Source organism: Rhipicephalus microplus, chromosome 2 (genome assembly GCF_043290135.1).
Source record: "Rhipicephalus microplus isolate Deutch F79 chromosome 2, USDA_Rmic, whole genome shotgun sequence".
Classification (NCBI taxonomy): Eukaryota; Metazoa; Arthropoda; class Arachnida; order Ixodida; family Ixodidae; genus Rhipicephalus; species Rhipicephalus microplus.
This window is the reverse complement of record NC_134701.1, coordinates 64,606,333-64,621,319: the sequence shown is the minus strand read 5'-3', so window position 1 is coordinate 64,621,319 and position 14,987 is coordinate 64,606,333. Positions and strand designations below refer to the sequence as shown.

General features: G+C 45.4%; 1 protein-coding gene across 6 annotated transcripts in view; it reads right to left on the bottom strand.

The window, feature by feature from the left end:
* The window catches only part of LOC119170865 (heat shock protein beta-6), a 171,684-nt gene that overhangs the window by 37,348 nt on the left and 119,349 nt on the right, over positions 1-14,987 (bottom strand). For 3 of the 6 annotated variants that reach the window (XM_075886519.1, XM_075886517.1, XM_075886518.1), the window contains exons 2-3: positions 11,834-12,150; positions 9,461-9,637 (exon numbers count right to left, since the gene is read on the bottom strand). In XM_075886519.1, the coding sequence (XP_075742634.1) occupies positions 9,461-9,637; positions 11,834-12,082 (426 nt within the window). In that variant the 5' untranslated portion in view covers positions 12,083-12,150. The remainder of the gene's footprint in view (positions 1-9,460; positions 9,638-11,833; positions 12,151-14,987) is intronic. The other 3 variants (XM_075886520.1, XM_037422145.2, XM_037422146.2) reach the window with 1 other exon arrangement.

Here is a 14,987-nt window from a genome sequence, read left to right as displayed (position 1 = left end):
AAATTCAACAGTACATCCGGGGAGAAGTTGCTCGACAGCTCTCCCTTGTCGCCACCATCAACGAGACCCCCACAACACTGGACCACTCACTTCGCCGTGCTATTCAGACGCAAGTTGCCGAGGCTCTACCTTCGCCCGCATCCCCAATATCAGTGGCTTCACTGCTGACTTATGCAGAAGCCGTCCACCGACCTCCTGCCCAACCGCCGCTCTCTTCATACAGTCCAGCCACCAACTACTACAGGTCACCAGTTTCAGTTTATCCGGTAAATCGGCCCTTTCCACCACCTTGAGCACCTGTAAACTCTTGGCCTACTCCCGATAACCGGCCCGTCTGCTACAACTGTGGTATTCCAGGACATGTCGCGCGCTACTGTCGTCACCGTGGATTCTATTTTAATGATGTGCAGCATTCCGGCAACATACCTCGGCAATCAGAATCGCATGTGACACCTGATTCACATGACCCCCGCTCACGTCGACCAGACTTCACCCGACGTCGATCTCCTTCACCCCGTCTTCGGTCTCCTTCCCCCATGCTTCGCCGTTCCAACCACGCCCAGGAGGAAAACTAACAGTCGCAGTTCCTGAGGCAAGAGCTGCGCCACCGACGAAATTTCCAAGGCCTCATCTTTCGCCCCCCAACGAGATTGCCGTGTTTGTGGACGGTTTTGCCACAACTGCTCTTGTCGACACAGGTGCCGCTATTTGTATAATCAGTGAAGTGTTATGCCGCAAACTGAACAAAGTGACGACTCCACTGGTTGAAATTTCTTTACGCACAGCGAGTTCGCAACACGTCCAACCTTCTGCCACATACACTGCTCGTGTTGTGATTCAAGGAGTGCTTTACATCGTTGAATTTGTCGTCCTTCCGCATGCGTCTCATGAAATCATCCTGGGATGGAACTTTCTTTCGCTAGTCACGCGGTTGTTGACTGCGCTCGTGCTCAACTCGTTTTGTTTCCATTCAGCACGACATTCATAGATCTCCCTCGCTCACCCAAAAAGGTGATCGTCACCACTGACGTCGTCATTTCTGCTTTTTCGGTCGCCGCGGTATCTCTTTTGTGCAACTCCGTTTCCGATTCAACTGCCCTATTAATGCCGTCACAAGAATGTGCTCGTCGCCGGAACCTTGTCGTCCCGTTTGCCGTCATAACACTTGCCGATGGCTCCAGTGCCGTGAACGTGTGGAATCCGTTCCCTTGTCCCGCTACCTTATTGCATGGCGAATGCATTGGGAGTCTTGACACTTATGATGACATCTTTCCTTTCGATGCCCGTTCTGATACGACACCGATGTCCATGGATGCTGTCACAGCTGGCATCGCGCCCTCACTACCTGACGAAGACGTTCTGTTGCGCAGCGTAGACACCGGCCTTACGCAAGACCAGCGCAATCAGCTCATTCAACTACTTGACCATTTCCGCGCCTCCTTCAACCACGAACAACCTCCCTTGGGACGCACGTCAGCTGTCGCTCACCATATCGACACCGGTCATCATACTCCACTTCGTCAGCGCCCCTACCGCATCTCGCAGGCTGAGCGTGACGTCATCACTCAACACGTCGACGAGATGCTGCAACGTGGTGTTATTCAGCACTCACACAGTCCTTGAGCTTCGCCAGTGGTCCTCGTGCAAAAAAAGGATGGCTCCATCAGGTTTTGCGTGGATTATCGTCGACTAAACAACATCACACTCAAGGACGTTTATCCCCTGCCACCCAATGATGACGCCTTGGATTGCCTTCAAGGTGCGGAGTTTTTTTCTTCACTGGATCTGCGTTCTGGATATTGGCAAGTGCCAATGGCTGAACCAGACCGTCCGAAAACGGTATTCGTGACCCCTGACGGCTTATATGAATTTAATGTAATGCCATTCGGTCTTTGCAATGCGCCTGCGACTTTTGAAAGAATGATGGACAGTGTCCTCAGGGGACTTAAATGGCACATCTGTCTTTGCTATTTAGACGACATAGTTGTATTCTCGGCGAATTTCGAAACTCATCTTTCCCGTCTGGAACAAGTTCTCCAGTGCCTTACGGCAGCCGGGTTGCAACTAAACTTCAAGAAATGTCGTTTTGGCGCCCGCAAACTCACAATTCTCGGCCACGTCGTTTCAAAAGAAGGAATATCACCAGACCCTGCCAAACTGCGTGCCGTTGCCGAGTACCCCAAGCCTACTACCCTAAAGGAGCTTCGTAGTTTCGTAGGCTTCTGTTCCTATTTTCGGCGTTTCATTCGCAATTTTGCCTCTATAATTGCCCCTCTGACTCAGCTTCTCACCCGTAGCGCGGACCTCTCTGGCTGGAATTCCCACTGCGATGAGGCATTCACGGCGCTACGCCGGCTACTCACCTCTCCGCTAGTTCTCCGCCACTTCGATCCCAATGCACCCACTGAAATTCACACGGATGCAAGCGGTGTCGGCCTCGGTGCCATTCTCGCTCAACGCAAGGAGGGCTGCGACGAGTACGTTGTCGCCTATGCCAGCCGTACCCTAATGAAGGCAGAGTCCAACTATTCCGTCTCGGAAAAGGAGTGCTTGGCTATCATTTGGGCTATAGGAAAATTTCGCACCTACCTTTACGGACGCCAGTTTGATGTTGTCATGGATCACCATGCCTTATGCTGGTTAGCGTCGATGAAAGATCCTACTGGCCGCATCGCTCGTTGGGCTTTACGCCTTCAGCAATACGATATCCGTGTTGTTCATCGCTCAGGACGCAGACATTCAGACGCCGATGCACTATCCCGTTCTCCACTGCCTCCTGACCTTGCCTGCTTATCAACTGCGCCGATGCACTATCCCGTTCTCCACTGCCTCCTGACCTTGCCTGCTTATCAACTGCCATTTGCGATTCGTCATCGTTGAGCATCACTGACATGCCATCCGAACAGCGCAAGGATCTCTGGATCAATTCTTTGCTCGACGTCCTCTCTCACAGTTCGTCAGAAACGACTTCACGCTCCCTCTCTCGTCAAGCAAGACACTTTGCTGTCCGTGAAGGCTTGTTGTATCGCCGCAATTACGTGACGGACGGCCGTAGGTGGCTCCTTGTCATCCCTCGTCATTTGCGTTCGGACATCTGCGCTGCCTTTCACGATGACCCCCAGTGTGGCCACGCTGGACTATTTAAGACTTACTCTCGCCTTCGTCTGAGATACTACTGGCGCGGCATGTATCGGCACGTTCGCCAGTACGTTCGGTCATGCACCACGTGTCAACGACGCAAGACTCCTTCTCACAGCACTGCTGGCCCTTTGCAACCCTTAACCTGCCCAGCAAGACCATTCGACCGCGTCAGAATTGATATTTATGGTCCTCTACCCAACTCTCTTCGAGGCAACCGGTGGATTATCGTCGCCGTGGATCATTTGACACGCTACGCTGAAACATCTGGGCTGCCTGCTACCACTGCGAAAGACGTTGCGTCCTTTCTTCTTCACCATCTCATTTTGCGACACGGTGCACCTCGTGAATTACTGAGTGACCGTGGACGCAAGTTTCTCTCGAACGCCGTCGACGAGCTACTCAAGGCATGTCGCATTGTCCATCGGAAATCCTCGGCATACCATCCTCAAACCAATGGCATGACGGAACGCTTTAACCGTACCCTTGGAGATATGCTTGCCATGTACGCCTCTGACGACCACACTAATTGGGACCAAGTGCTCCCTTTTGTCACGTACGCGTACATCTCTGCGCCACAAACAACCACTGGCTTTTCTCCTTTCTTGCTCCTGTACGGACGTGAGCCATCATGCTCCGTGGACACCATTCTTCCTAACAGGCCTGATGTTTCCGAGGCGACGCCTGTTTCCGAAGCAGCTGCGTATGCCGAAGAGTGTCGTCAACTCGCTTGCTCATTTACTGCATAAGACCAATGGCGCCAGAAAACTGACCATGATTCCTCTGCGTCTACTGTACATTATAACCCAGGAATGCTGGTTTCGCTCTGGGTCCCGTCTACCCCTCCCGGTCTTTCCCCGAAGCTTTCGTCGAAATACCATGGCCCCTACCGTGTGGTGCGGCAAACATCTCCTGTCAACTATGAAGTTGAGCCCGTTGATCCACCTTCGCACCAACGCTGCCGTGGGCGTGAAACAGTACACGTATCAAGCCTCAAACCGTGCTATGACCCCCTTGTCGTGTCCTTTCCCTAGGTCGCCAGGTTGGCTCCTTTCTGCGCGGGGAGTAATTGTACCGAAGCATAGTGGCGCCAGCTCTGTGCCAGAGTGAAAGAAGATGTTGACGTCTGTGTGTGGCTCGTGCTTGCCGGGTTCCTGCCTGTATCAGCTTGTTGCGGCTAACGTTACTGGAATAATAACCTGTGTTTTTATGCAACCTTGCTCGTTGCAATATATATATATATATACTAGTACGCCTATACGTAACCAAACAAATTTGAAGCACGTAGATTCACGAAGATAGCAGGTCTACGTGCTTCACGTTGACAGATTCACGTGAAGCCTGTAGACATATATATATATATATATATATATATCTATATATATACCAGATTCATTGAACGTCATTCACGCTGGACCCGACGTATTGTATACAAGAAAGAGACAACGAAACTTTCACGGAAGGGTCTTTACTTAACGTTTTCACCTGGTGGACCAGCCTTCGTCACAGTGCTTATCTTGCACACACGCACACCCACACACACACTCACATGTGTGTGTGTGTGTGTGTGTGAGTGTGAGTGTGAGTGTGTGTGTGTGTGTGTGTGTGTGTGTGTGTGTGTTTACTAGTACGCCTATATCTAGCCGTAGCCAAACAAATTTGAAGCAGGTAGATTCAGTATATATTGTGTAATTCATCGCCAAATTCGAAAAAAGCAGCAGAGCAGGTAAGCGTGACATTCCACCTCTCCGTCATTATTATCTGTTACAGTAAAATCACTTGCGGATCTCATCTTTCCTCTGATCAGGCAACAGTATATAAAATTTTGAAAGAAATTTAAGAGGTCGACCAGCCATGCTTTGTTCGATCTTTTTTGAATGACAAAAAACAACTGCATTATACAATTGAAGTTTCAACTAAAGAATATATATATATATATATATATATTTATTTATTTATTTGTACAATACTGCGAACCTTGAGAGGTCCAAGCAGGAGAGGGATGTACACATCCAGAAGACATGCGTACGGATGCAAGACCGACACATGAATGTGAGGGTACATAATCAACAGGTAAGTATACAATCATTATACATTGGATGACAGCAAGGGTGAACACTCTGGCAAAACATTCCAATCGGAAACAGTTCTGGGAAAAAATGAATATTTGTATTGGTCTGTACGGGCAAAGAACCGTGTAATACTTCGGCTATGTTTGTGACGAGACGCTCGACTAGGGTTATTAGCTATGTAATCTTGTGACTGGATTCCCAATTTATTAAAATATAGCTGGTGTAGAAAGTTTAGACGGGCACCTTTACGTCGGTTGGCCAATGGCTCTAGGTGTGCGAGCTCCAACATAGCTGAAGGGGAGTCGCGACGTCTAAAACGTTTATAAATAAAGCGAGCTGCCAATCTTTGAATTTTTTCAAGCTTTTCTTTATTAGTGATAGTATGGGGGTCCCATACAATGCTTCCGTATTCCAGGGTGGGTCTTACAATGGATTTGTATGCAATGAGTCTAAGCGACGAGGGGGCATCACCTAATTTATGCTTCAGAAATCCTAACTTCTTTCTCGCGGAGGAACATATGTTATTTATATGTGTTGACCAGTTAAGTCTGGACGTCAAGGTTAACCCCAGGTACCTATGTTCCTCCACTTGTTTAATCTGATAATTGCCAAGACTATACATGAAGTGAGATTTATTCTTATTGGAGATGCACATGTGAACTGTCTTGTCGAGATTCATAAGCATATCTCATTTATTGCACCATTCCGTTATTGCATGCAAAGCATGGTTAAGAACGTGCTGGTCAGCGGCAGACACTATGTGGCTAAATATGATGCAATCGTCTGCAAACAGCTTAAGGCGTAGAGGGGGCTTTACAATTTGGCCAAGATCATTAATATAAATGTTAAATAGAACCGGTGCCAAGACCGAACCCTGTGGGACGCCAGAGAAAACATCAAGAAAACGAGAACAGGCACCGTCAATTTCAACATACTGTTTGCGGCCAGTTAGGTATGAAATGACCCAATTGACGACTTGTGATGGAATGCCTAAGTTTTTCATTTTTGTTATTAGTTTCGAGTGTGGAACTCTATCGAACGCTTTCGAGAAGTCTATTAGAACTGCATCAATCTGTCCGCCCTCGTCAAGTACCTGTGCCATCTCATGGACGGTAACTACTAATTGAGTTGCAGTTGAAAAACCTCTTCGAAAACCGTGCTGTACGTTAGTAAGAAGATTATTGTTGTCAAGAAAATCATTTAGGTGTTTAGCAATTACGTGTTCGAGAACTTTACAAACTGTGCAAGTGAGAGATATGGGTCGGTAATTACAATAATCGGTGACAGAGCCTTTTTTAAAAATTGGTTTCACTCGGGCAACCAACCATTCAAGTGGGAGGCAAGAAGTTTCAAGAGACTTAGAATACAACTGTACCAAGAATCTAGCTAGGAGCTCTGCATATCTTTTGAGAAATGCGGTGGGAATGTTATCAGGTCCTGCGGATTTTTTAGGGTCTAATCGTAAGAGCAGCTCAGTAACACCTTCGACAGTAATATGGATATATTGGTTGCTATCGTTGACGTAAGGCGTATTACCCAGCGTGGCTGGCCTAGAGAATACGCTCTGGAAATAGGAATTAAACGTTTCAGCAATTTCTTTTTTATCTGTAACAATGCGAGCACCAACAGCTATTTGATCTACGCTTCTTGAGTCCTTGTTTGATAAAAATTGCCAGAATTTGTGAGGGGATTCGGTAGCAAAGCGCCCAAGGGTGGTTGAATAGAAGCGCTCTTTAGCTTCTCGTAGTTTAGATTTCAACTTAGAACTTAGCTTAAAAAGGAGGGCGGCATCCCTGTTCTTCCTTTTTCGGTACCGCTTTAGTTTACGTTTCAAATGTATAATTTCTCTGGTTATCCAAGGATTGGCTTTGTTGATTTTTTTCATTTTATCTGGAATAAACTTACTGATGCAATAATTGCAGCATGACTTAAACTTTGCCCATAAGACGTTAACATCGTCATCGTGAAATGTCAGTAATGCTTCTTCTAAATGGTGGGCAATGTTTGGGTTATCTGCAGCGTTGTAGTCTTTTACTTTTACGAATTTAGCGTTGTTTAACTTGATTCGGTTTGGAAGCTTGCAGAAAAAATATACGAGCTTGTGGTCCGAGACTCCTTCGTGAATTTCTGTGGTATGATCAGTAAAGCTGGCTGAACACAAAATTAAATCTAGAATGGAGGAAGCAGTGCTAGTCACCCGTGTTGGATATAGTACTGTCTGTGTAAGGTTGTAAGCTAATAAGGTATCTAGAAGGATTTCGGAGTTCTTTGTATCAGTGCCCCCTGATGACATCGAGCACCAATCTATGTGCGGTAAGTTGAAATCTCCCGCAGCAATAATGTTCTGATCCTTATACACTGCCAAATGATCATACAGTTCAAGTAAAAATTCACAGGGAGCTCCCGGCGGTCTATAAATTCCCACAATAACAATATGGTTTCCTGAAATATTTATTTTACAAAAGACACTTTCGTGGTCAGGGTTAACAGCAGGCAGTGAAATAGATGAAAGGCCCGCCTTCACAAGAATTGCCACACCACCTCCTCGTGTAAGTCTATCTTTGCGATAGCACGCATATGAAGACGGAATCACGTAATTATCAGGCAAATCTGGGCAAAGCCAGGTTTCAGAGATGACAGCTATGTGCGGGTCATATGTTAACAACACGTGTTCCAGTTCTCCTTGTTTGTTGCATAAGCTTCGCACATTAAGGGAAATGAGCCTCAGTGTTTTCGGTTGTTGCTTTGTAGAATCCGGAAGTCATTCGTTCGCCTTTTTCGTGTTTTTCGGTTTAGTGCTCAGTTCTCGTTTTTTACCTTTGCGCACGAGCACCCGGCAATCTTTTGCTTCGTCCCACGCATAAATCTCGTTGTTAATATGCAGTTTATCATGAACCAGTTTTATCTTATTGTCGGCCTTGTTATCAGTACTTACAGATATATATATATATATATATATATATATATATATATATATATATATATGTGTGTGTGTGTGTGTGTGTATGTATATAATAATTACAGAGAGGTGGCATGCCACCCTTACCTGCTGTGCTGCTTTTTTCGAATTCGGCGATGAATTACACAAAATACAAGAATCTATGGGCTTCAAATTTGTTTGGCTACATATAGGCGTACTAGCGCTTACGAGAAAGTATATTTACTTTGCATTGTCTGCGTAGTGTAGATTTTTATTTGAAATTCTCAAAATTGACCTAAAAAATGTTTTCCTGCCTAGTTTGCAGGCCTTTATTTCACGAAGGGCCTATGGCACATCGGTGAAAATTCTTCATTTTTTCAGCATGCTTACTTATAAAACTGCCAAAGCTTGTATTATTAGAACTTTTCAATAAAAAGATATATTCACGCTAACTTCAAGCAAAGCACATGCAAGTGAGACTTCTGACAACGATTGAAAAAGACAAGTGTTAATATTTTTTACACTTTTCTCACTTATTCTACTACACATCCCATCAGCTTTCACAATAAATAAAACATGTTGCATTATATGGTTTTGTTTGTAGTTATGGCCCGTCGAGAAATGCCCTTGCGCAAGAATAGGTAACGGTAGATCGGACTTCCTGCCCTCTAAGTATGGAATGCAGGCCTATACCTCAGTTTCTTAAAAAGCAAGCAGCACTGAAATAGCTGTCGACTGCACTGAAGAAACAAATTTCTAAAGGATTTGGTCACACGAGTGGCCATGAGTGCGTGATTACCAAGCAAGCAAGGGCCCATGCTCCAGTGTGAAGAGGGTCTTTAGAATAAGGCCTTTGCGCAAGATTCAGCACAACTTGTGGGTCTCAAGATTGTATAAAATTCGAGATCGCCTACGAATTTTCAATTTGGCATGACATTGTATGAAAGTAATTATGTCTTGCAGTACACTAAGTCACATCCAATGTGTTTGCACGGTAGACATTGAAACTGACAATTGCAGCCCATGTACCATAAAAAAAAATCCTTGCATACCTTGTCTGCATTTAGGGCAATAATAATATCTGAGGTTTTATGCCCCAACACCTTGATATGATTATGAGAGATGCCATAGTAAATAGTTTCAAAATGTTCGACCATCTTGCGTTTTTTACGCTCACCGACACTGCAAAGTACACTGACGTCTACCACTTCGCCTTCACTGCAACGCGACCACCGCAAACAGGATTGAACATGCGATTTTTGCGTCTGCAGCCGAACACCACAGCCACCGTGTTGTTGAAGGCAAGGACAGCCTCGACTGCACCACTCACCTGCAGCCGGTTGTCGATGGTCTTGACGACAATTTCTTCGGGGGCATACTGAGAGACGTCAAAGCGCAGCTTGAGCTGCTTGGTTCCGTCTTCGGCATCCTGAATGAGCGGCGAGTTCATGCTGTCCAACCAGGTCTTGCTGGCTGCGCCCATGCCTGGTGGCAGCTGGCCAGATCCCTGCTCATCCAGTGAAACAAAACCGTGCAGCTAAGTAAGCTAGGCATTCGTTCAAGCCTGCCTTTTATCCAGTGTATAACCCAGTGACCCTAAAGATGCTTTACCGAGATTTGACAAACATGCTCATCACTTGCTACAATGTTTTTACAAGAAGGGAATTCTGTAAGAAGCATTCTATATTAATATTGCCAGCCAGATTTGCTCAGAATTGCCACAGTCTCTGAGCACAACATTGGCACCATAATGTGAAAGACAAGGTATTGGCGGCAGCAAAGAACAAAATGAAGACAGCATGTTATCCAACCATGTATAATCTGGCTGCAACAGAGAAAAGCTGACTTTGCTTGTAAGGAAATGCTTATTTCCTGCCAATTATTATTGGGAGCAGCAGCCAATTTCGTTTTGAAAGCCAGCTATGAGAAGGGCACCTGCACTTAAAATGTCATTACTGTTAGGCATTGCACTGACATGCCTAAAGTTATTCCAGTCGGAAGCACTGTAAATAAAGACACCATATACACAACACTTCCCTTAAAGCTGTGCATCCAGTCAGACTTCAGGTGTTGACAAACTTTGCCATGTTTATTTAGCTAATATTTTCTGATCAATTAGCTATGTGTTATTCATTTTTGCTAATTCTGGCAGCCACAAAATACACAAGTGTCCATGACTGTTTGGTTTCAACAGCAATAATAAAGCTCTTTCAATGGGCACAACAGGCACAGGCACCACAACAGGCACAGTCATCCACAAACCAACATATGAAGCTTGTTTTAAAGTTTATGAAGCTTGTTTAAAACTCTTGTAAACTATAATACTATGCCACTGCTGGTTCAAAAACAATGCAAACACTAGCTTTCTTTGTATGACAAGTATAAGAAAAGCCCAAGTTATTTCACCTCCCCATTTGCATATGAACCTTTGCACATTGCAAGCACATTTAGTCAATTTATGGAATAATAAATAGACAACACAATGCAACAACAGGCACGCAGACTGTTCCAGCGGTTGATGAGCAAGCATGAAAAATGATGTGTGACCAATAGCTTGCCAAGAAAAACAAAGAAATGTAAGACGATGCTGAGAAAAAAGCACAGGACATACTCCAAAGACATTTGCACAGCATCACTGTCTCTTCCAACTCAAGTGTGGAGTGTGCAAAAAAGGAAAATTCAATTAGCAGTGCTCATGCTTTGAGATCAGAAGAACAAGTCAGGAAGGTCAGGGTGACAGCATCATTAACTATAGTTGAATAAACAGGAGCTTTAGTGCAAGGAAAACATGCAAAACTTCGAGTGCAACATGCTGGCAAGAAACTACTTCGATGTACATAACCAGCGCTGGGGCTGAACTTACACTTTAGGGCTTAACATACACATTACTTTCGAGTGCGGCTTTGCTGCAGAGTCACCAGTTTTACAGTGAAGCCACATTTAAAAGGACGCAATTGGTCACCTTTTTCAAAAAGCTGCCTTCAAAGCTGAATTTGCAAAACATTCATACCACACTGCTGTTAAGCTGTACAATATTTAAATTAAACTGAAATTGAATGAGACGGTAGCTATTCCGAAGTATTAGGTACGAGCGCCTCACCTCACACTGGTAATGCGAGTGTGCCGGACTTAGTTATTTTCCGCCTATTATCAGCTCTAATTCATTCATAATATATATAATAATACAGGGAAACCAGATTTATAACGCTGATATAAGCATGAGGAATATCGTGTTAATTTATGTAAATTTTAAACTCAACATTTAGTAACAAAAGAGAGCTTGTATTATTATTTAGTGTCCAGACCGGCTAAGCTGACAAAGCAATCATGTAAGTACATAGGGTACTGAATACACTTCTCTTTGTACTTTCTTTGTACTTTTTTGGTAAGTGGAGGAGGGCGAGACGGGCAGCTCAGTAAACTGGAAAGCGCCGTTCGTTGCAACCCCCCCCCCCCCCTTTCCCCGCGTGTTACCGCGTGTGGCGAGTTATCTCTCTACTCACACGCTGCGTCTTCCAGCAGTCGTGCAGGCTGCCCCACTACGCCACTCTTCCTCGACCCTCACGAGAAAGTTTCCTAACTGCAGCCTCTGCAGCTACCACATGTACTGTTTCCGTTACTTTCAAAAGCAAACTAGCTAGAAGCGAGGAGGAAAAGAGAGCAGGGCATGCATGCATGCAAGCCATGCGCCAGCACCACTCACTGCAGACTGTCCAGCAGCACCGGGAGGGAGGGAGAGCCCTCCTGCGGGGGCGGCCGTACCCACCTGGAGCGGCGCATTGCTCTTGGCGAAGAAGTCGCGCTCGTGGTCCATGAGCTGGGAGCGGAAGCGCGACATCTCGTCCTCCATCTTGCGCATCTCGGCCTCGAAACGCTCCCGGATCGAGCTGAACTCATTGTCCAGGATGCTGAGGTCGGACTTCTGGATGGGCACGCGTCGTTCGGGGGCCATCTCTGCTCCTTCGAGTCTGCTCGGTCACTGCTTCTGGCGGCGGTCCTGGGCCTGCTTCGTTACACCTCCTGCAAGGTTGCAACACAACGGACCCGTGACTAAGATTTGTGCCATTTACATCCTCACCAAATAATGTATCTGGTCAAAGCAGACTAAATCGAACTCTGGTAAATCAAATTATCATTTATATCGAAGTATTTCACAAAACGATAACCCCTTAGCACCAATGTACAGGAAAATACTCAGCTGCATGCAGCAAAAGTAGTACACTTCGTACATTGCACATCAAACAGCGCGAGACGCCCCCGACAGTTGACTTTCCCCTCACAGGGTACTTTCTGCAGAAGGGAGGCTCTCCCGCGTGCATTTGGGAGAGCGAGCGGCGGGATTAGGACGGCGGCACAGAAAGCGATTATATAAACCACCGCTTGGCACCACGTGCTTCCTTTTACGGTTCCTTGTAGTCGACGCCCATAGCGCGCGGCCGACACTCGCCTCTGCGCGACTCGCCCTCTAGCTGTCGCATAAGTGTGGCAGCTTGGGCTAGTTGGTATGGCATGACGATAGTTATAGCGCGAGAACAAAACGACGACACTGAGACAAAAAACTTTGAAATATTTCTTATGTATTTTGTTCGCCTGTACCCCTCGTATATCTTTTTTTCTCCGAGGAGTGCAATCGTCTGTGTACTTCTATTTTTCTGTTTTATGATATTTCTTAGCCCCACCGCGGTGGTCTAGTGGCTAAGGTACTCGCCTGCTGACACGCAGGTCGCGGGTTCGGATCCCGGCTGCGGCGGCTGCATTTCCGATGGAGGCGGAAATGTTGTAGGCCCGTGTGCTCAGATTTGGGTGCACGTTAGAGAACCCCAGGTGGTCGAAATTTCCGGAGCCCTCCACTAAGGCGTCTCTCAATCATATGGTAGTTTCGGGACGTTGAACCCCCCATATTAATTATGATTTTTCTTAATGTGCGATTTAAGTACGTGCTTATTGGCCTGCAGGTTTACTTGTTCACATAGGACTTAATGAATGTGGTCACCTTTTCTGCCTTTGATGCTGGGATGCGTGGTCAGTCGAAAAAGCTGGGTTTTATATCGCAGCTTTCTTCCCGCGCTCTACACCACCCACTGTGCACTTCCTCCACGCATGACTTTAAAAATGTAAACAATGTTACTCCGTAAGCGGTTAAACAAACTTCAAAACAGCGACGGCAGCCGTGCAGGTCCAAATGGAACAGCTCAGTGTTCAACGCAAAGGCGGTGATGATCAACACAGACCAACGTAAAGAAAGACCTGGCGTCGCCACTACGTGCGGTGTCTCGGAACGCACGCCGGGTACGTACATTAAAGAGCAAAGCTAACGCTAGGACTAATGCAAAACAAAGGTTTCCTCGAGTAGGCCCCGCTGTGTAACAATAACATACGATACTTACTACGGCTACACGGTATTTGCTCGCCGCTTACCCGTTCCTGAATATATAGCCTGCACATGCAACTACATGCAACTACAAATCGAGGAAGCATTAGTACCAAGGCGAAACGAATAAAAACAAATTCCCAAAGACTGCTGTGAAACTACTTTTTTTTTTTTCACTTCAAAAATTAGTGCCATGAAGACAACTTAAGCACCGAGATTCGCACCGGAAATACGGTTAGTGTTTTCTGCAAGTTTATATAGAAGTTATTCTCATTATTTCCAACTCTATACACGCTGATTCGATTGTCCTGACCATGAAAGAAAACTGTCTGCATTTACTATACTACAAAGTTTATCAAGTATATATACTGACAGCTATGGGACATGTCTGGCACTAAATCTCATTCAATGATTGAACGCATGTATATGTGTGCAAGGAAGAAAGAGCGAAATGGACGGTAAGTTATTTTTCGGTGATTTAAGATATTCCGCAGGGCCAGACGATTGCTGGACGAAATTGCCTCATAAAGGCTAGCTGTGCATGAAAAAAAAAATTACAGGTAGTCCGAATTGGTTAATAATTCTTAGGTGACACTGCAGTGAATGGCTATAGCTTGCAAAGTCAGCCATAGCCATTCTCATCTGTATATGAAACATGGTAAAAGTTGTTATCCATTTTATATTACATGTGCTTGCCTGTCTCTTTTTTTGTTTTTTTTTTCCTTTACAAAGTTTTTTACGTAACTGCGATGAATAGAGCTTGCGTTAGTTTTTTGTGTGCTTTTTAATTACCATAGGTTCATTATGATTACTATTTATTATCATTATTTTCTGTTATCCTGTGTAACTATCGTATATTGTAGATATTTACAACATCAACAAATAAATAAATAAAATAAATATTATCTCACTGGTATGTAGGGTCTTTTTCTCTCTTGAACTATACTCTTGCTATTAACAAACTCTGTCGGGTGCCGGCATATTAGCTTCACTTATATTCCATCTCACTAAACAGAAAAGCTTAAATTTCTACAGCAGTCAAGCAGGACCAACATCAATTCCGACCGAGAGACAACAATGTGAAAGCAGATATTCCAACATCATAATTATAGGCACATGCAGCGATTGGCTTCAAACAGAACACTTGCAGTCAACTGAACACACTCTTTAATGAGCACCGCACTACAAGCGTGGACCAATTCGCGCGAGCGCTTTGAAGAAGTACACGAGAAACGACGTGCGCGTCAACAGTGCACAAGGATTGCGTTGGCTAATTTCGGCCTTTTATCTCATCTGGAGCGATAATCAACGCCTAATGTGCGCAGTCAGTTTCAAACAGTACAAGGTCACAGGGCGCACACGCAGTATCGCGCCTCTGATCGCCTCATGGTGTCACATCTACGGGCTAGTTGCCCCGAGAAATCGCCCTTACTCACGCAGGCCATAAATCTTGTTTCGAAACGGTGTCATTTATAAGAGAGGCTCA